Genomic DNA, 20,400 nt, shown 5'->3' with positions numbered 1-20,400 from the left:
TGCTGCTGTCCATGGGGTCACAAAGAGTGGGACACAAATTACTGACTGAATAGAAACAACAAGGCTTTTATGACTGAAATGGAACATTCCTTCTTACTTTGCTTCTGTTATTCCACTGGGAAAATTCTTAAGTGTCCTGAAATGATGATAAAAGTGTTGATTACAGAAAAAAGTATAAGTGAGCTGGAAGATAGAATGGTGGAAATAAATGAAGCAGAGTGAAAAAAAGAATAAAAAGAAATGAGGACAGCCTCAGAGACCTCTGGGACAATGTTAAATGCCCCAACACTCAAATCATAAGTGTTCCAGAAGAAGAAGACAAAAGGAAAGGGCATGAGAAAATAAAATTTGAGAAGATAATAATCAGAAGTTTCCCTAAAATAGGGAAGGAAATAGCCACCCAAGTCCAAGAAGCCCAGAGAGTCCTATACACGATAAACCCAAGGTGAAACATGCCAAGACACATATTAATCAAACTAACAAAAATTAAACACAAAAAGCAAATATTGAAAGCAGCAAGAGAAGAGCAACAAATAACATACAAGGAGATCCCCATAAGGATAACAGCTGAACTTTCAATAGAAACTCTGCAGGCCAGAAGGGAATGGCAGGATATATTTACAGTGATGAAAGGGAAAAACCTACAACCAAGATTACTCTACCCGACAAGGATCTCATTCAGATTTGTAGAAGAAATCAAAAGCTTTACAGACAAGCAAAAGCTCAGAGAATTCAGCACCACCAAACCAGCTCTTCAACAAATGTTAAAGAATCTTTTCTATACAGGAAACATAAAAGATTTATAAAAATGAACCCAAAACAATAAAGTATTTGGTAATTGGATCATATTTATTAATAATTACCTTAAATGTTAAGAGTTAAATGCTCCAACCAAAAGATGAAGACTGACCGAATGGATGCAAAACAACACCAATATATATGCTGCCTACAAGAGACCCACCTCAAACCTAGGGACAGTTTCGAAACCTAGGGACAGTTTCATACAGACTGAAAATGAGGGGCTGGAAAAAAGTTATTTCTTATAAATGGAGACCCAAAGAAAGTGGGAGTAGCAATACTCATATCAGATAAAATAGACTTTAAAATAAAGACTGTCATAAGAGACAAAGAAGGGCACTACATAATGATCAAGGGACCAATCCAAGAAGATATAACAATTATAAATATATATGTACTCAACATAGGAGCACCTCAATACATAAGGCAAATGCTAACAGCTATTAAGGGGGAAATTGACAGTAACAAAATAAAAGTTGGGGACTTTAATACCCCATTCACACCAATGGACAGATCATCCAGACAGAAAATTAACAGGGAAACACAAACTTTAAATGATGCATTGAATCAACTAGATCTAATTGATATCTGCAGGGCATTTCACCCAAAAGCAATGGATTTCACATTTTTCTCAAGTGAATATGTGACATTCTCCAGGATAGATCACATCCTGGGCCACAAATCTAGCCTTGGTTAATTTTTAAAAACTGAAATACTTTCAAGCATCTTTTCTGATCACAGTGCTGTAAGATTAGATATCAACTACAGGGGGAAAAAACTATAAAAAACACAAACATATGGAGGCTAAACAACACGCTTCTAAATAACCAACAGGTCACTGAAGCAATCAAAAAGGAAATCAGAATATGTAAAAAAAAAAATGGTAATGGAAACATGACAGCCCAAAACTTTGGGATTCAGTGAAAGCAGTGGTAAGAGGGAAGTTCATAGCAATACAAGCCTACCTCAAGAAACAAGAGAAACATCAAATGAACAATCTAACTTTACACCTAAAGCAACTAGGAAAAGAAGAACCAAAACCCCCCAAAGTTAGTAGAAGGAAAAGAATCATTAAAATAAGAGCAGAAATAACTGAAAAATAAGGAGATCATAGGAAAGATCAATAAAACTAAAAGCTGGTTCTGTGAGAAGATAAACAAAATAGATAAACTGTTAGCCAGACTCATCAAGAAAAGTCAGTAAAATTAGAAATGAAAATGGAGAAGTTACAACAGACAAAAAAGAAATACAAATGATCATAAGAGACTACTATGAGCAACTATATGCCAATAAAATGGACAACCTGGAAGAAATGGACAAATTCTTAGAAAAGTATAACCTTCCAAAACTGAGCCAGGAAGAAATAGAAAATTTGAACAGACCAATCACAAGCACAGAAATTGAAACTGTAATTGAAAATCTTCCAATAAACAAAAGCCCAGGACCAAATGGCTTCACAGGTGAATTCTACCAAAAATTTAGAGAAGACCTAATACCTATCCTACTCAAACTCTTCCAGACAATTGCAGAGGAGGGGAAACTCCCAAATTTATTCTATGAGGCCACCATCATCCTGAAACAAAAACCAGACAAAGACACCACAAAAAAAGAAAGCTACAGGCCATTATCACTGATGAACAATGATGCAAAAATCCTCAACAAAATTCTTTCAAAAAGAATCCAACAGCATATTAAAAAGATCATACATCATGATCAACTGGGCTTTATTCCAGGGATGCAAGGGTTTTTCAATATTTGCAAATCAATCAATGTGATACACTGTATTAACAAACTGAAAGATAAAAACCATATGATTATTTCAATAGATGCAGGGAAAGCCTTCGACAAAATTCAACACCCATTTATGATAAAAGCTCTGTAGAAAGTAAGCATAGAGGGAACATACTGCAACATAATAAAAGCCATATATGACAAACACACAGCAAACATTATCCTCAATGGCAAAAATTGAAAGCATTTCCTCTAAAATGAGAAATAAGACAAGAGTGCTCACTCTCACCACTACTATTCAATATAGTTTTGCAAGTCCAGCCACAGCAATCAGAGAAGAAAAAGAAATAAAAGGAATCCAGATTGGAAAAGAAGTAAAACTCTCACTGTTTGCATGACATGATCTTCTACATAGAGAACCATAAAGATGCCACCAGAAATGTACTAGAGCTAATCAATGAATATAGTAAAGTTGCAGGATATAAAATTAATACACAGAAATCCCTTGCATTCTTATACACTAACAATGAAAATCAGAAAGAGAAATTAAGGAAACAATCCCATTTGCCATTGCAACAAAATGAATAAAATACTTAGGAATAAATTTACCTAAGGCAAAATACAGAAAACTATAAAACACTGATGAAAGAAATCAAAGATGAAACAAATAGATGGAGAAATACACCATGTTCTTGGATTGGAATAATCAAAATAGTGAAAATGAGTATTCTGTATATTCAACACAATCCCTATCAAACTACTAGAACAAATAATTTCACAATTTCTATGGAAACACAAAAGACCCCAAATAGCCAAAGCAATCTTGAGAAAGAAGAATGAAACTGGAGGAATCAGCCTCCCTGACTTCAGACTATACTACAAAGCTACAGTCATCAAAACAATATGGTACTGGCACAAAGACAGAAATACAGATCAATGGAACAAAATAGAAAGTCCAGAGATAAAGCCACACACCTGTGGACACCTCACCTTTGACAAAGGAAGCAAAAATATACAATGGAGAAAATACAGTCTCTTCAACAAGTGGTGCTGGGAAAGCTGGTCAACTATGTGTAAAAGAATGAACACTTTTTCTAGGAAGTTAGAACACTTTCTAACACCATACACAGAAATAAGCTCAAAGTGGATTAAAGACCTAAATGTAAGACCAGAAACTAAAAAAAAAAAAGACCAGAAACTATAAAACTCTTAGAGGAAAACATATGCAGAACATTCTCTGACATAAATCACAGCAAGATCCTCTATGACCCCTCTCCCAGAGTAATGGAAATAAAAACAAAAATAAACAAATTAGACATAATTAAACTTAAAAACATTTGCTCAACGAAGGAAATTATAAGCAAGGTGAAAAGACAGCTCTCATAATGGGAGAAAATAATAGCAAATGAAACAACTGGCAAAGAATTAATCTCCAAAATATACAAGCAGCTCATGCTGCTCAATACCAGAAAAATGAAAAACCCCATCACAAAGTGGGCGAAAGACCTAAAGATATTTCTCTGAAGAAGATGTACAGATGGACAATAAACACATGAAAAGATGCTCCACTTCATTCATTATTAGAAAAATGTGAATCAAAACCACAATGAGGTATCATCTCACACTGGACAGAATGACCATCATCAAAAAGTCAACAAACATTAAATGCTGGAGAGGGTGTGAAGAAAAGGGAACCCTCTTATACTGTTGGTAGGAATGCAAACTGGTACAGCCATTATGGGGAACAGAGTGGAGATTCCTTTAAAAACTGGCAATTCTATTGCTATATGACCCAGCAATCTCACTGCTGGGAAGACACCCTGAGGAAACCAGAATTGAAAGAGACACATATACCCCAATGTTTGTTGCAGCACTATTTACAATAGCTAGGACATGGAAGCAACCTTGATCTCCATTGGCAGATGAATGGATAAGGAAGTTGTGGCACATATACATAACAGAATATTACTCAGCTATAAAAGTGAACACATTTGAGTCAGTTCTAATGAGGTGGATGAACCCGGAGCCTACTATACAGAATGAAGTAAGTCAGAAAGAGAAAGACAAATACTGTATATTAACACATATATATGGAATTTAGAAAGATGGTACAGATGATCATACATGCAGGGCAGCAAAGGAAACATAAAGAACAGAGTTTTGGACTCAGTGGGAGAAGGTGAGGATGGGGTGATTTGAGAGAATGGCACTGAAACATGTGTATTGCCATATGTAAAATAGAGACCAGTGCCAATTCGATGCATGAAGTGGGGCACTGAAAGCCAGTGCTCTGGGACAATCCAGAGGGATACGGTGGGGAGGGAGGTGGGAAGGGGGTTCAGGATGAGGGGGACACATGTGTACCTGTGGCTGATTCATGTTGCTGTATGCCAAAAAACCATCACAATATTGTAAAGTAATTATCCTTCAAATAAAATAATTAATTGAAAAAATAAAACATAATGATAAATAATAACAAAAATTTTTGATTAAAAATGATGATAAGAGGGTGGCCTTAGTAGAACCATGTCCTTGTCCCTGCATTCAATGGGTAAGGGAAGTCATGGTCGACATTCTTATCGCAAAGCATTCTCTGTCTCTCTTCCCACCCCACCTCCCACTGCCCTACCCCACAGGACTGGCAGAGAAGTTACTGGAGCTCTTTCAGAAGACCTCATTGGGCAGTTTTCTTGCTCAGTTCACTGTAGACCAGCAGCAAGAACTTCTTCAGTGCTACCTGAAAGACTTCCTTCTCTTGACCATGAGAGTGTCCACTTGGGAACAGTTAAATGTAAGTACTGACTCGGTGTCTGGGCGAGGCTGGTATATCATGGACAAGATGCCAACATGAGAACTCTTCCTCAACTGCTGGAGCTGTAATGTTTGTGTAACAGAATGTAGTCCAAGAGGACAGTAGAGTGAGAAAATGCCACTCACATCTTCAGAACCCTTGGTTAGCCCACCTCTCAGCACCCCTAAAACAAGGAGCTTTTAGTAACAGGAACAAGATCTCCAATTTCCTGGGACATCTTCTTTTTAAATGTTTAGTTTTTCTTAAAGAAAATTAGGTAAATATTTAACTGACCACAGCAAGATAATAATAACTGAAATTTCAATGGAATATTGAAGATTTCAAACTTCAGTATACATAAAAAAGGAAACTGACAGATTTGAGAACATACAACCAAGAAGATTAAGGGTTAATAAAGTATTCTTAGAAATCAATAAGAAAATCCCCTTATTTAAAAAAAAATGAGTGAAAGTTATAAATTAACTAATAACAAATAATTATACAGATGTTCAGGAAACACTGGGAAAATTCTCAGCCTCACTAGTAAATCAACAAGCATGAACAACTTTTAGATACCATCTTTGCTTGTCCATGTGGCAAAACTGGTATTTAAAACAGCCAGAAGTTCCTCCATTGCCAGTGAACAGCATGGTGCTTCTGGAAAACTGTGTGTTGGGGTGAATGGAGAACTTTACAAAATCTGAATAACAGAGATGTGGACAATTATTTTATTCACAGAAATGTTCCTTTCATTTTTATTTCTAAAAATGGAAATTTAGAAGCAATTTAATTATCTAAAATTAGAGTTGGACAAATTAAAGTACAGTCAATTGATTGGTTAATGTGTAGCCATTAAATATGATTTTCTTCATGTGTGCCCATGGTAGAGAAATGCTTAGAAGTTAAAGTGGAAAAAAACCAGGAATACATTTGGGGATCTATTTGGGGACCACAGGAAGAGGAGGTATGGATCTAAAAATGTCTAGGAAGGACAACGCCAAAATGTAGACAAGGGATATTAATAGTGTGCATGGTTTTTAATTTTCTTTTTTGTCATTTTTGAATAGTTCCAATTTTCCACAAGGAAAATGTATCTTTCTTAAAAAATAGCTTACAAATAATAGAGTAAAAGCTTGTTTTTCATCCCAGGTTCTGCAGATGGCTCTGTGGTCCTGCGTCAATCAGCTGAATGCAGGAAGGCCAGAGGAAGAGGTCTCCTTACTGTCAGTGCACCTCGCCTACCACCATTTCAGAAGCCGGCTACAAAACTTCTCCAGGATCTTGACTATCCACTCCCCAATTTTACTAAGCCTTACAAAAGGCACACAGAACCATAGCTGGGCTTTACGTGAGATGGTATGGCCCCTCTTGAGGACATTTCATGCCTGTAGCCCAGCTTGGCCTCCTCAAGCTAGTGGAGAAAGGGGGTGCTCCCACCACCACCCTGGGAAGGGAAATGGGAGACATCTTTACTGGCACACACGTCAGTGTGGTTCTTCAGTTAGAATGCATCTAACTCATGCCTCCTAAATCCCAAGACCATGAAAGGGGAAGCTACAATCCTGGAACACAGGAACAACTTGGGTGACAGCCAGGACCTCCGACTTAAGGTTTAGAGCAGCCCAGTGGGGGTCGGGGAACAGACTGCTCAGTCATGGGCCTGTTCTTTGCTCCCTAGAGTCTGGATGTGTTGGCAGCAGTGGCCTGTGCTGAAATGCTGACAGAAAACCTCCTGAAGCCCAGTCCCCAAGCTTGGTTACAGACTGTGAAGAATCTTTCCATGCCACTGGAGCTCCTCTGCTCAGAAGGGTACATGCAGGACTGTGGGATGATGACCAGAACCCTCATCAGAGATATCAGGTAAGACCCAAGAGGCCCAGGCACATCAGAGAGAGAGAGCAGATGTTCCTATTGCAGGAAGTGGGCCTTTCCTCATTCATTCTATAACATCTGTGGAAGCCTACTTAAATGCCAGGCATTGCAATGATCCTAGAAAAACAGAGGAGAGAACTGAGCATTCAGGGAGTGCACAGAGTGATGGGGGTGACACAGAGGTGAGCGGATTATTACGATCCTGCGGGAGAAAGAGCAGCTGCAGAGGACCCCAGCAGGGTGACAGAGAAAGGGCACGCACTCGGGGTAGACTTCCCAGAGGACAAGTCCTGGGCTGGCCTTTAAGGGCGAGGTGGGAGTCACCAGACGTGGGCAGAGGCATGGAACTTGAATTGTCTGAGCTGGGAGTCTGTGGGGAGGAGAAAGACAGAAGTGGGTAGAGGTCAGGGAGAACATCACAAAGGGCTTCTACCCAATTCATCTACCTTCACACCTGCTCCTTCTCTTATGTTTCAACCCCTGTGCCTTGGAACTACCTCCCTGCACCTCTGCCCTCTGTCTCAGGTTTTTTTGTCAGAGCTGAGTGAGGGAACCCCTCTCTTGACAGAACCCACTGGAATCGCATTTTCTCCATCTCACTCTTTGTGGAGCACGTGCTGCTGGAGACAGAGAGTCAGATTCCTGAGCTGCTCGAGCTGGTGACTGAGTATGTCTCCTTGCTGAACAAGGTGAGTTTGGAGGCTTGGCTTGTCAGGCATGGATCTGCCTCTTTGTAAGATGAACAGTCGAAGCATGACCCAACTTTTATCAGTTGGGTGGTACATTCCCTTTCTGCTCTGACAGTTTTATCTAGAAGTGCTAAGGAAAATGATTTCATCATATAAGCCATTAAAATTTCGGTGTTTAATTTTTACCCTCTCCTGAGTGTTGTCAGGATATGTTATTTAGGATTCCTAGAAGGATAATGAACTATTCATGCAGCAAGTACACTTGGGAAAGCTTTGGGAGGACTGAAGGGTGGGCTCCAACCAGGCCTCGAGTGGCCCCAGACCAGACCAGCAGCCTGGCCCAAGGGGACTTGCTAAGGTCAGGAAGATGGGGATCCAGGAGAATGCCATTAGACTTGTGGACTTCCAAACAGTACTGTTGGTGGGATCAAGGGCACAGGAAGACCCATGTCCCTGCCCCTCAACACCGTTTATAAAGTTGGTGACACACAGGATAGTACCCTTCAGAAAAAGCGACCGTCCTTTCAGCATCAGTGGCCTCTCGGGGAAGATAGCCTCTGCCTATCAGGAACTTCACACAAGCAATACCAGTAGCTCTGCTGTGCAGCCTTAGAAATGTCTTTTTGTGACTGGCATATTTCATGTTCTCAAGGTTTATCCACATTGTAGCAGGTGTCAATTTCCTTCCTTTTTAAGATTCCACTGTATGGATAGAGCACATTCTGTTTATCCAGCCATCTATTGATGGGCACTTGGGTTATTTCCACCTTTTGATGATTGTAAACAGTGTTGCTGTGATCCTGGGTGTAGAAGTACCTGTTTGAGTCACTACTTTAATTCTTTTGGGTTTGCATTTAAGAATGGAATTGCTGCATCATAGGGCAATTCTATGTTTGACATTTTGAGGAATCAATATCCCATTTTCCACAGTTGTCACACCATTTCAGATCCCTACCAGCAATGCCCCAGGGCTCTAATATTTACACATCCATGCCAACACTTGCTATTTTCCATTTTTTAAAAAAAATAACAGCCCCCTTAATGGGTGAAGGGATATCTCATTGTGGTTTTGATTTGTATTTCCCTAATGACTAGTGATGTTGAGCATTTTTTTCATGTTCTTATTCCCTATTTGTAATCTTCTTTGGAAAATGTCTAAAGTTCTTTGGACTTTTTTGAATCTTTTGATTAACAGATCATATTTTTCAGAGTGTTAGAAACTCATATCATTTCCAAGTAAAACTAATCCTCAGAATTCAAGGACACTCAAAATCATAGTCTATAAACATCATTCATTATTGGATTGTCCAAAAAGTTTGTTCAGATTTTTCTGTAAAATGTTCTGAAAATAAAATATTTATGTTTCATAAAATGTTATGGAAAAACCCAAATAAACTAATACATAACTCATTTAAAGATAAACTCCAAATGATTATTTCAAAGGGTTCTGAAAAAGCATTTGAGGACATTTATAACAGTAAAAAGATACTCTTGCCAGATTAGGAATAGCAAGGCACTCTCCTTCAGCAGATAATGCCCAAGGACAAACATAACATAAAAACATCTACAGTAAACATGCCTAATCAGAAAATTCCCTAAGGACATCCATTAAACTCACTATCTTATATCATTAAAGATAAGCCTTTGCTAAAAAACAGTGTTTCTACTTCTAAATACATACCCTAGAGAATTTTCCCATTTGTACTGACACATTAAGAATGTTGGATACAGAATTGTTGGAAATTGCAAGAAATTTGGGAACATTCTAAATGTTCATCAACAGGTAAAGAGATGACCAGTATATGTGTCAACAAGTACCATGCAGGAGTTAACATGAATGATCTGAATCTACTTCTGTCAATGAAAAATGCAGTTTGCAGACGTTTAGGTACCATGTGATGTCCCTGATACAAAGTTTACAATATTCAAAACAACAACAAGGTTTTTATGCATGCATGCAAATCTAGTGAAAGTGGGAATTTAGAAATGTGTTCTTCAGGGCTGAGGGTGGGGGTTTGGGGGGAAACAGCAGATACATAATTAGAAAGGGGTACACTTGGGAGTTGAAACTGTACCTGTAACGTTTCATTTGTTTAGAAACTGATAAAGCAAATATTCAAAAAGTGCTAAGATCACTTAAAGCTTGGTGGATACACAGATAGTTATTTTATTATCATTACAGTTTGAAATATAATGGAAAGGGGGGGCATTAAGACCTTAAAAGAAAGGAGGAAGAGGAGAAAAACCAGAAACTGAGAATATCGGCCTTCAACCCAAAGCAGGATAGTTACAAAGGGCATTCAAAGTTAAAGAAACTGCTAAACAAATAAAAAAGCCTTGAACCGCAGATACCAGAGCCCTAACTGGGCAGCTCCTCCAGCGGGCTGTTTTCTTTTTTTTTTCTTTTGTTATCCTCTGTAATTTATTTTATGTATTTGAAAACATTATTCTGAGAAGTCACTGCAGGCTTCTATAGACCAATACAGAGATCTGAGATGTAGAACAGGTTAAGAATACTGGTAGACATTCACATTTAATAATATAAATAAATGGAGGGAGCTAATACACAAAAAAGTTTCTATGCTCAAATGTTTAAAAAAACAATAATACCATGGGACCTATTTTGAGTTAATTGCAGATTTCAATTCTCATTAGTTCTACTGATTTTCAGAGATATTCTTTTTTGAAAGTTGAAGAAAAAGAGACCCTCCCAACTCTCTGGTCTATGCACGGTACAATAGTGGGTGGATTAGACAAGGTTACATTTCTGCTCTGATAAACCCACAATGGGTAAAGGAACACATAACTGACCATCCTGCTGTCCAGTCTGCAGACACTGCTTGCCGAGAATCTTTTCTTGTATTCTTTGTTGCCTGATTTTTCGTTTCTTTAATGTGGTTAAGAACCAAATTACTTACTGTGTAAGGAAAAATTATAATCAAGGTTTGGTCATAATTTCCTTGATTTTTCCCAAACAAATCACCTGTTACCCTCAGTCACAGAAGCCACAGAGGCAAAAATATGTAACTAGAATCCTCATGGGTTTCAGACTTTACCAAACATTTAAATGTAGAAGGAAATGTCAACCCACTCCAGTATTCTTTTTTTTTTTTTTCCCTGTTCATTATCTGTGTATATCTTTTTATTTTATTTTATTTTTTAACTTTACAATATTGTATTGGTTTTGCCATATATCAGCATGAATCCACCACAGGTATACAAGTGTTCCCCATCCTGAACCCTCCTCCCTCCTCCCTCCCCGTACCATTCCTCTGTTTTCTTGTCTTTGTTGCCTTTCTGCTCCCTGCCCTTCCTCACTGCTAATTAGCTCCACCCACACCCTCGACTGCCCTTCTCCTTCAGTGCCTACTTGAGGACTCTGACACCAAGACCCACAGGCCTTTCATCGCAGTGATGACTACTCTTCGTGAATGTAAGGATCAAGTGACAAAGAGCCTCAGTAGGTGAGCTCTTGGATTTGGGATCTGCAAGGGAGAGAGAATTCAGAATCTTTGGTACTTTGGCTTCTTACGGCCGGGTTCTCTGCTTTAGAACTGATCACCTTCTTGGCTTCTAGGTTTGTGGTTCAGCCATGCCCCATCTGTCTAGGAGATGCACAGGATCCTGTTTGCCTGCCCTGTGACCATATAATCTGCCTGCGCTGCATTGAAGTTCACCTCACCCGAGGGCAGATGAGATGCCCCCATTGTTTAACCAACTTACCAAACACCTTCTCTCCAACTGTTTCCCAGGAGCACAGGTAAAACACCCTTTCTCTTGAGAATGCTTCCTCTTTTTTTCTTCCTTTTTGGGAAATACAGTATTCAGAAATATAACTATTAATCTTAGAAAACCTGAAAGCCGAGAAGTGTCCTAAGAAAGACGACTAATTATTTATGTACCTTTATAAAACACCTAGCATCTCAAAATATTCTCTCCCCAATATATGCATGTGTACAGATTAGGGAGATAGAAAAATTAGAGGAAATAAACCAGAAAGTTGTAAACTAATTAAAGCCATCACAAGTACCCAAAGAGTTTAGATGCAACTGGTTTATCCTCTTAATGTATAAATGCAATCCATGTTCTATGACCTAAGGATAAAACTAACATTTGTATGGCTAAGAGCCTTTCAGGGAAGTAGTTAAAATTAACCCAGGTCATTGATTTCCCTCCCTTCTGATGCCTCCTAAAAATGGAGCACAAGACAAGCACAGTGGATGGGATCTTTGAGAAACTTTTAGGATATGAAGGCTATTGCTAGACGGTCCAAATGATCAAAGTGTTTCTCAAAAAAGCTGAGTTATGTACTGTCTATTGCAATTTTGTTCTAATCTATGTAAGGAGATACTTGCATCTTTTAATTAAAAAATTTCTATCCAAATCCCAAAGCACTCTGTAGGGAGGGACTCTGGAATACATTGTACAAGACTTTTGACCATGGTTTTTAACCATTCCCAAGGGAGGTCATTGAGAAACATGCCCGCTTCCGGCAGATGTGCAATAGTTTCTTCGTGGACCTGGTTTCTACCATGTGCTTCAAAGACAATTCTCCACCTCAGAAGGAAGTGGTCAAAGACCTGCTATCCTTACTCTTTGTAGAGAAGGCTCCCCAACGTGAGTGGCTGTGTTTCCATAGAGTTAAAAATTCAGTGCTTCATCTCTTTTTTTATGTCTGATGTGAACAATGATCTACCTTCCTCTTTCTGGTTTTAGGATGCTGTGAACACACAAAATCTCTTTCTCCTTTTGATGATGTTGTGGATAAGACCCCCGTGATCCGCTCAGTGGTACTGAAACTGCTTTTAAAATACAGGTGAGCACCACGAACATGAAGTTGCCTCAGAAACACCTTGACTTCTTTGTTTTTTTTCTCCTCATGGCTTTTTCTTTGCCACAAAGCATTCTTTGCAGAACTGGTAGCTAGCTCACTATCTGGGAAAGCTTCTTTAGCAAGAGATGCCCTGGTTCCTTTATCTGTATGGACTGTATCCTTGGCATATTCACATGCTGGCCATGAGTTCATTATGGCCACAAGCACATGACGAGGAGAAGAAGACAGATTTGGGGAAGGGGACAGAGCACTGTGAGATGTGTGGGTACAGGAAGTGGGGAGTCAGGAATCTGCAGTTCTCATCTTAGTTCCACAGCTACAAAGTTTTGTGGGTTTTTTTGGACGGTGACTTAGAATCTCCATTTACCTGCCTTGCCCTTGATGTTGTTTTAAGTTTTGCTTCTATTCTTAAGTTTCTCTGATTCTATGAATGTAAAGAGAAGCCCATGTGCTATTTTAGAAAATTCTTAGAAAGCTGGTCTGTATTCAGAAGACATCTTTTGGAAGATACTTGGTATCTCATCCTGTGTCCTGACTTGTAAGGGTATACCTTGAGGTGATGGCAAAATCAAGATGCCATTAAAAAGTTCCAACAGAGACAGCTATTTCTTTTTTTTTTTTATTTTATTTTATTTTTAAACTTTACAATATTTTATTAGTTTTGCCAAATATCGAAATGGATCCGCCACAGGTATACATGTGTTCCTGACTCGAGATAGAGATTAGATTTACATTTAAATCACGGATCTGCTGTAGCCTTGTCTACAGACATTTTATTTTGCTGCTTTCCCTCCCTATTATTTGTGAAATAGTCTTTTCAGACAGGATTCCTGGAAGATTTTCAACTAAAATTTTTTAAAATACATTTTCTTATAGAACAAGTATCTTACCATACCTGAAATTGACTTTTTTGGTTTGTTCTTGTTTTTTAGTATTTTTATTTTTAAAATTGATTAATTTATTTTAATTGAAACAACAATGAATATTTTTCATGATAAAAGATACAACTCATAAGGAAGATGGATATTATAAGCCATTAGACACCTTAGCAACAAAGAAACAAAGGTACATAAAGTAAAAAACAGAAGAAATATAAGGGAAAAGAAAAAATATAAAATCATAGTGAGACATATTAACATTTCTCCAAGAATATTTATCAAATGCAGAAAAGATAAGAAGCATCTTGAGTGATGTCATTAATAATTTAAATATAATAGATTTATATTTAATTAATTTATATTAATCATATCCTACACAAATATATTTAAAACTTTATATCTGCAAAAAGATAAACAGTACTAAATTTCAAAAAGTAAACTTCTTTTTTATGTGTGTGATTCAGTTATACATATACATATATATTATTTTTGAATTTATTTTCCATTATAGGTTATTAAAAGAAGATATTGACTATAATTCCCTGTGCTATACAGTCAACTTTTGTTGCTTATTGCATAGCTATTTTTTAAAATTAGATATCTAGCATTCTATTCATACTAAGTCAAACAAGTGGAATCAAAATGCCATAGATTTTTTAGTTAGGCAAAAATTCACAAGTTTTCTAAAATATATATATGTTACATATTTATATATGTTATATATATGTATACAAAAGCTTTTCTCCTATGCTTGATAAAGGCTTGTGAAAGAACATCAAAAAAAAATAAGAGATGGAGAAATTGGAAAACATAAACTAAATGAAATGGGAACACTTAATATGAAATAGAAAAAGTGAAACAAACTAGATAAAAGTAGAAGATTCTCATATAGTTCAGTTGTTTTTTTTTTTTCCATTTTGAATTAATTTTATTTTATTTTTAAACTTTACATAATTGTATTAGTTTTGCCAAATATCAAAATGAATCCGCCACAGGTATACATGTGTTCCCCATCCTGAACCCTCCTCCCAGTTCAGTTGTTTTTAAACATGGCAGCTCATTAAAAACATATCTGGAGCTCTGACCAAAAAAAAACAAGAAACACCTGGGCATTTGTATTTTTCAAAAAATTCCAAGATAATTCTGATATGCATATGGATTTTAATAATTGATTACAGCCTTTTTTATTAGATCCTAGTTTTGGCGATATAAGGGTCTATTAATTTTCTGTTGACCAATCATTATACAATGGTATTAAGTGTGTAATAGTTACATAATCACAATAGTAAAAGATGTTTTTCGGTTTTCACGACCAATAGCCTGACAAAAAATAAAAGATAATTACAATTGCAAGCCATAAGGAGAACATGATTAACCTAACAATATAAAATAATTGCATATAATTTGGGGGGTCATGCACAGTGATATAGTAAGCAGAAGTGCATACATGCACATGTTTTCATCTGCTCAGTCTATTTCTTTTGAATGGTGCATTTAATCCATGATCCTATTACCATTTTCTTAATTGTTTTGGGTTTATTTTCTATAGGTAGGGCTTTCCTTCTCGTTTTCTACCTAGAGAAGTGCCTTTAGCATTTGTTGTAAAGCTGGTGCTGAATTCTCTCAACCTTTGCTTGTCTGGAAAGCTTTTGATTTCCCCATCACATCTGAAGGAGAGTCTTGCTGAGTAGAGTATTCTTGGTTGTAGATTCTTCCCTTTGATCACTTTAAATGTGTCATGCCATTCCCTTCTGGCTTGTAGAGTTTCTGTTGAGAAATTAGCAGATAGGCTGATGGGAATTCCCTTGTATGTGATTTGTCATTTTCCCCTTGTTGCTTTTAATATTCTATCTCTGTCTTTGATTTTTGTCAGTTTGATTACTATGTGTCTTGGTGTGTTCCTCCTTGGATTTCTCCTGGAACTCTGTGCTTCCTGCACTTGGTTGATTATTTTCTTTCCCATGTTTTCAGTTATTATCTCTTCTACTATTTTTTCAGATCCTTCCTATCTCTCCTCCTTCTGGGACCCTATATTGTGAAGACTGGTGTGCTTAATGTTGTCCCAGATGTCTCTTAGGCTGTCTTCATTTCTTCTCATTCTTTTTTCTATATTCTGTTCCACAATAGTGATTTCCACCATTTTGTCCTCCAGGTCATTTATTTGTTCTTCTGTCTCAGTTATTCTGCTATGGGTTCCTTCTAGTGTACTATTCATCTCTGTTTGTTTGTTCTTTAGTTCCTGTAGGTCTTTAGTAAACATTTCTTGCATCTTCTCAATTTTTGCCTCCATTCTTTTCCCAAGATCCTGAATCATCTTCACTATCATTATTCTAAACTTTTTTCTGGAAGGTTGCCTATCTCCACTTCATCTAGTTGTTTTTCTGGGGTTTTATCTTGTTCCTTCCTCTGGGACATAACTTTCTGCTTTTTTCATGCTGATTAACTTTCTGTAATATGGTTTGTTTTTGTCTTTGTGGGGTTGTGGTTCTTCTTGTTTCTTCTGTCTGCCCTCTGATGGAGGATGCTAAGAGGCTTGTGAAAGCTTCCTGATGGGAGGGACTGCTGGTGGGGAAATTTGGGTTTTGCTCTAGTGGGCAGGGCCTTGTTCAGTAAAGCTTTAATCCAATTATCTGCTGATGAGTGGGGTTGCACTCCTTCCCTGGTAGTTTTTTGGCCTGAGGTGACCCAGACCTCAGATTTATGAGCTCTTATGGTAGGGTTATTGGGAACCTCCAAGAGGGCTGGGCTTCCCTGATAACTCGGTAAAGAATCTGCCTGCAATGCAGAAGACCCTGTTTCGATTCCTGGGTCAGGAACATCCACTGGAGAAGGGATAGTATACTTGGGCTTCCCTTGTGGCTCAGGTGGTAAAGAATCTGCCTGCAGTGCAGAAGACTTGGGTTCAATTCCTGGGTTGGAAAGATGCCCTGGAGAAGGGAAAGGCTACCCACTCCAGTATTCTGGCCTGGAGAATTTCATGGACTGTATAGTCCTTAGGGTCACAAAGAGTCGGACATAACTGAGTGACTTTCACTTTCACTTCACTTCACTCCAAGAAGGTTAACACCAAAAGGGACCTTCCCAGACAGTTGCTGCCAGTTCCCCGTGCCTGTGGTAAACCCTTGCTGAGCCATATCTCCACAGGAGACCCTCCAAGACAAGCAGGTAGTTTTTGTTCAGTTTTCTGTGGAGTCACTGCTCCTTTCCTCTGAGTCTTGGTGCACACAGGTTTTGTTTGTGCCCTCCAGGACTGGAGTCTCTGTTTCCTCCAGTCCTGTGGAAGTCTTACAGTCAAATCCTGCTGTCCTTCAAGGTCAGATTCCCAGGGGATTCCCAGTCCCTTTGTCCAGTCCCTGAGCTGGGAACCCCGACATGGGGTTCTGAACCTTCACAACAGTGGGACAGCTTCTTTGGTATTAATATTCTTCAGTTGTGGGTCACCCACTTGGTGGGTTTGGGGTTTGATTTTATCATGATTGTGGCCCTCCTATCATCTTGCTGAGGCTTCTTCGTCTTTGGATGTGGGGTATCTTTTTTTTTTTTAGGTTCCAGCATCCTCATATTTATGGTTGTTCAACAGCTAGTTGTGACTTTGGTGCTCTCAAGGGAGGAGATGAGCACATATCCTTCTACTCCACCATCTTGAGCCGGAAGCCTGAAAATGACTTTAAGGCATATATAGAAAGAGTTGACTTGAAAAGTGAAAAGAGCCTCTTGCTATTCTGTGATTTTTATTAATTTTGGTGAATGAGTGAAATCTGTACATGTGAATCTCTTTGCTTAAAAAAAGGGAATAGTACAATCAATATGCCTACCCCTTGACATATAGTGTAGACACAGTAACATGAGTACAAACTACACTCAAAGGTAAATACTTTGTTCTGAAATATAGAGAGAGTAAAGTTTATAGAACTGATCTTGGAATAAAAAGCTTGAAACATAAAACACAATTTAAAAATCTGCATTGTCATTCTCTCTGGGTTGAGAAATACTTGCTCTCTCAGTCTTTTGTGGTTTGAGTCTTTTTGTATATTAAGAATGAGTTGGGCTGGGGCCTTCCCTGGTGGTCCAGTGGTTAAGATTCCGTGCTCCCAATGCAGGGTGTCTGGGTTCAATCCCTAGACAGGGAACTAGATCCAGTGTGCCACAACTAAGACCTCATGTACTGTAGCCCGCCTGGATCCTCTGTCCATGGAATTCTCCAGGCAAGAATACTGGAGTGGGTAGCCTTTCCCTTCTCCAGGGGATCTTCCCGACCTAAGGACAAACCTAGGTTTCCTATATTGCATGCACATTCTCAGCATCTGACCAGAGTTGGACTTAACTAAGAACCAGCCCAGCAAAATAAATAAATATTTTTTTTAAAATGAGTCAGACTGGACTTAGAAATACTTTATGAAAACATAAGCACCTGCTCTCTGGGAAGACCCACACATGAGACAATGTTGATGAGACTGCACATAACACTAAGATGGTATCTAGCTTTTTTAATGTGTCGATATTCGCACTGATGCTACTAAAGGAATGAAGAGTAAAGCTTCTGGCATCTTAGCGCAAGGAAAACCCTGCTAGTGGCCAGTCTGTCACCACTGTGCACATGTAGTTTTTAAAGGTGCCAGATTCACTTAATGTCCCTAATGAAGCTATAAAAATTATTAATTTTACTAAATCTCTACTCTTGAGGATATGACTTTTTAATGTTATGTTATAATGAGAGGTACACATAAGGCCTCCAGCTACACACCAAGGTACAAGATTACCTCAAGGAAAACCACTCCAACCGTTTTTTAATTACATGCTGATCTGGCTGCTTTTTTGTGGAATACCACTTGTGCTTGAAGAATGATTGACAAACAACACTTACTCAAACGTGGTCATTTGACAGGTAATTTTCTTGAAAACAAACTTGAGATGAGCCTATCACATCAAGAAAGAAAATTGATGGTTTTGTTACTAATGATAAAATTCAAGCTTTTAAGCAAATATTAAAATTTTGGAGCAAATTCCCTGGGGATCCAGTGGTTAGACCTTTCAGCTTTCACTGCGGAGGGCCCAGGGTTATTCCGTGGTCAGGGAACTAAGTTGCTGCAGCCTGTTGATGCAGCCAAAAATAAATACATTAAAAAATATATAATAAAATTTTGGAAAACATTTATCCTCCACTGGGAGCTTGTCAGTTTTCTAATACTTACAGACTTTTTGATGACATGGGTGGTGAATATGAGGTTTTATATGCATATGAGGTTTTAAATATATATATCAAAGAATAAAAATGTGTCAATGTTTTCAAGATCTGCATAGCTCAGTGAACCAGTGTTTTTTAAGTGACTGATGCTTGATGTCACAGAATCATGCACTGGTCAAAAAGAAATCCATTTAAGTGCAAGTTGGATCATTTGATTTCAAGTGCAACTAACCTATAGAAATTACCATTTGTTAAGTTTTCATATAGTGTCAAAGGAGAATATCCACAGTTACTTGAAAAGACTACTAAAATATTTCTCCCTTTTCTAACTACATAATGTGTGAGACCATACTTTCCTCATATAATTCAATATAGTGCAACCTATTAGTATCAGACACAGATTTGAGAATCCAGTGAACTTCTGTTAAGCCAGGCATTAAAGAGATTTTTAGGAGTGAAAAACAGTGGCCCTCTTCTTACTAATCAACTTTCGTTTTGGAAAAGGTTTTTTAATATTATTTGTGTTAACGTATAATGAGTTTAGTATGGTTGTTTTAAATGAATTGGTAAATATTTTCAAATTCTTCATTTTAATTTCTAGTACTGTAAATATCAATAGATATAACCTTCAGAAACAAAAGCTCTCTGGGCTTTTCAATAATTTTTAAGACTGTAAAGGAGTCTTGAAGCCAAAACATTTTAGAACAGCTGGTCTATTATAAAATAGGAAATTTCATATTCCAAGTTGATGCTAGATTATTTTTCTGGAAATTTTGCTGCAAACTATATATACACCTCTATGTATGTGTGTGTGTATATGTGTATATATATGTATATATATATATATATATATATATATATAATTATACAAGAAGGAGGGATGGCTGATAGGCAGACAGGTAGATATACATAACTTTTTTTTTTTTTTTTTTACAAAATGGGTTTCCAGATCTGAGCTAACCAAGTATACTATTTATCCTGCCATAGCTTTCATGATGTGAAGGAGTATATTCAGGCTTATTTGTCCCAGTTAGAAAATAAACTGTTCCTGGCTGAAGATAAAACTGAACTGTACATGTTCTTTACCAACTGCCTGGAGGTAAGCTATCATATCCCTGCATTTCATTTGCAAACTCATGGAACCACATGGTTTATGTGATGAAATAGTGTTTTTCTGAAAAAGTACAGGATATAATTAGGTGGTAATATTAATGGATGCTCTGCTCCATTAGGGGAAAAGAAAGTTTCAAATGCATTGCTTCTTCCCTCAGCAGATGAATATATTGGCATTTAGGTGCATGGGGCTTCCCTCATAGCTCAGTTGACAAATCATCTGCCTGCAATACAGGAGACCTGGGTTTGATTCCTGGGTCAGGAAGATCCCCTGGAGAAGGAAATGGCAACCCACTCCAGTATTCTTGCCTGGAGAATCCCATGGACAGAGGAGCCTGACAGGTTACAGTCCATGGGATCGCAAGAGTAGGGTACGACTTAGCGACTAAACCACCACCACCACCACACAGGGGGAAGAAAAGCGTAGAAGATTATGCCACTAAAATTGATGATGCCTGTCTCCAGGTGGAGAGACTATGAATACTTTTATTTTTTATTCTCTTCGTATG

General features: G+C 37.9%; 1 protein-coding gene across 1 annotated transcript in view; it reads left to right on the top strand.

The window, feature by feature from the left end:
• LOC512869 (ring finger protein 213-like) overlaps nucleotides 1-20,400 on the top strand; it is a 128,565-nt gene that overhangs the window by 84,620 nt on the left and 23,545 nt on the right. Inside the window, exons 38-46 of the mRNA XM_059878372.1 lie at nucleotides 5,166-5,320; nucleotides 6,470-6,676; nucleotides 6,999-7,180; nucleotides 7,761-7,881; nucleotides 11,245-11,345; nucleotides 11,459-11,641; nucleotides 12,344-12,498; nucleotides 12,598-12,697; nucleotides 19,766-19,877. Of these exons, the coding sequence (XP_059734355.1) occupies nucleotides 5,166-5,320; nucleotides 6,470-6,676; nucleotides 6,999-7,180; nucleotides 7,761-7,881; nucleotides 11,245-11,345; nucleotides 11,459-11,641; nucleotides 12,344-12,498; nucleotides 12,598-12,697; nucleotides 19,766-19,877 (1,316 nt within the window). The remainder of the gene's footprint in view (nucleotides 1-5,165; nucleotides 5,321-6,469; nucleotides 6,677-6,998; nucleotides 7,181-7,760; nucleotides 7,882-11,244; nucleotides 11,346-11,458; nucleotides 11,642-12,343; nucleotides 12,499-12,597; nucleotides 12,698-19,765; nucleotides 19,878-20,400) is intronic.

Source organism: Bos taurus, chromosome 19, assembly GCF_002263795.3.
Source record: "Bos taurus isolate L1 Dominette 01449 registration number 42190680 breed Hereford chromosome 19, ARS-UCD2.0, whole genome shotgun sequence".
Lineage (NCBI taxonomy): Eukaryota > Metazoa > Chordata > Mammalia > Artiodactyla > Bovidae > Bos > Bos taurus.
Note: the sequence above shows the minus strand (reverse complement) of the source record. Positions and strands in the feature narration are given on the sequence as shown.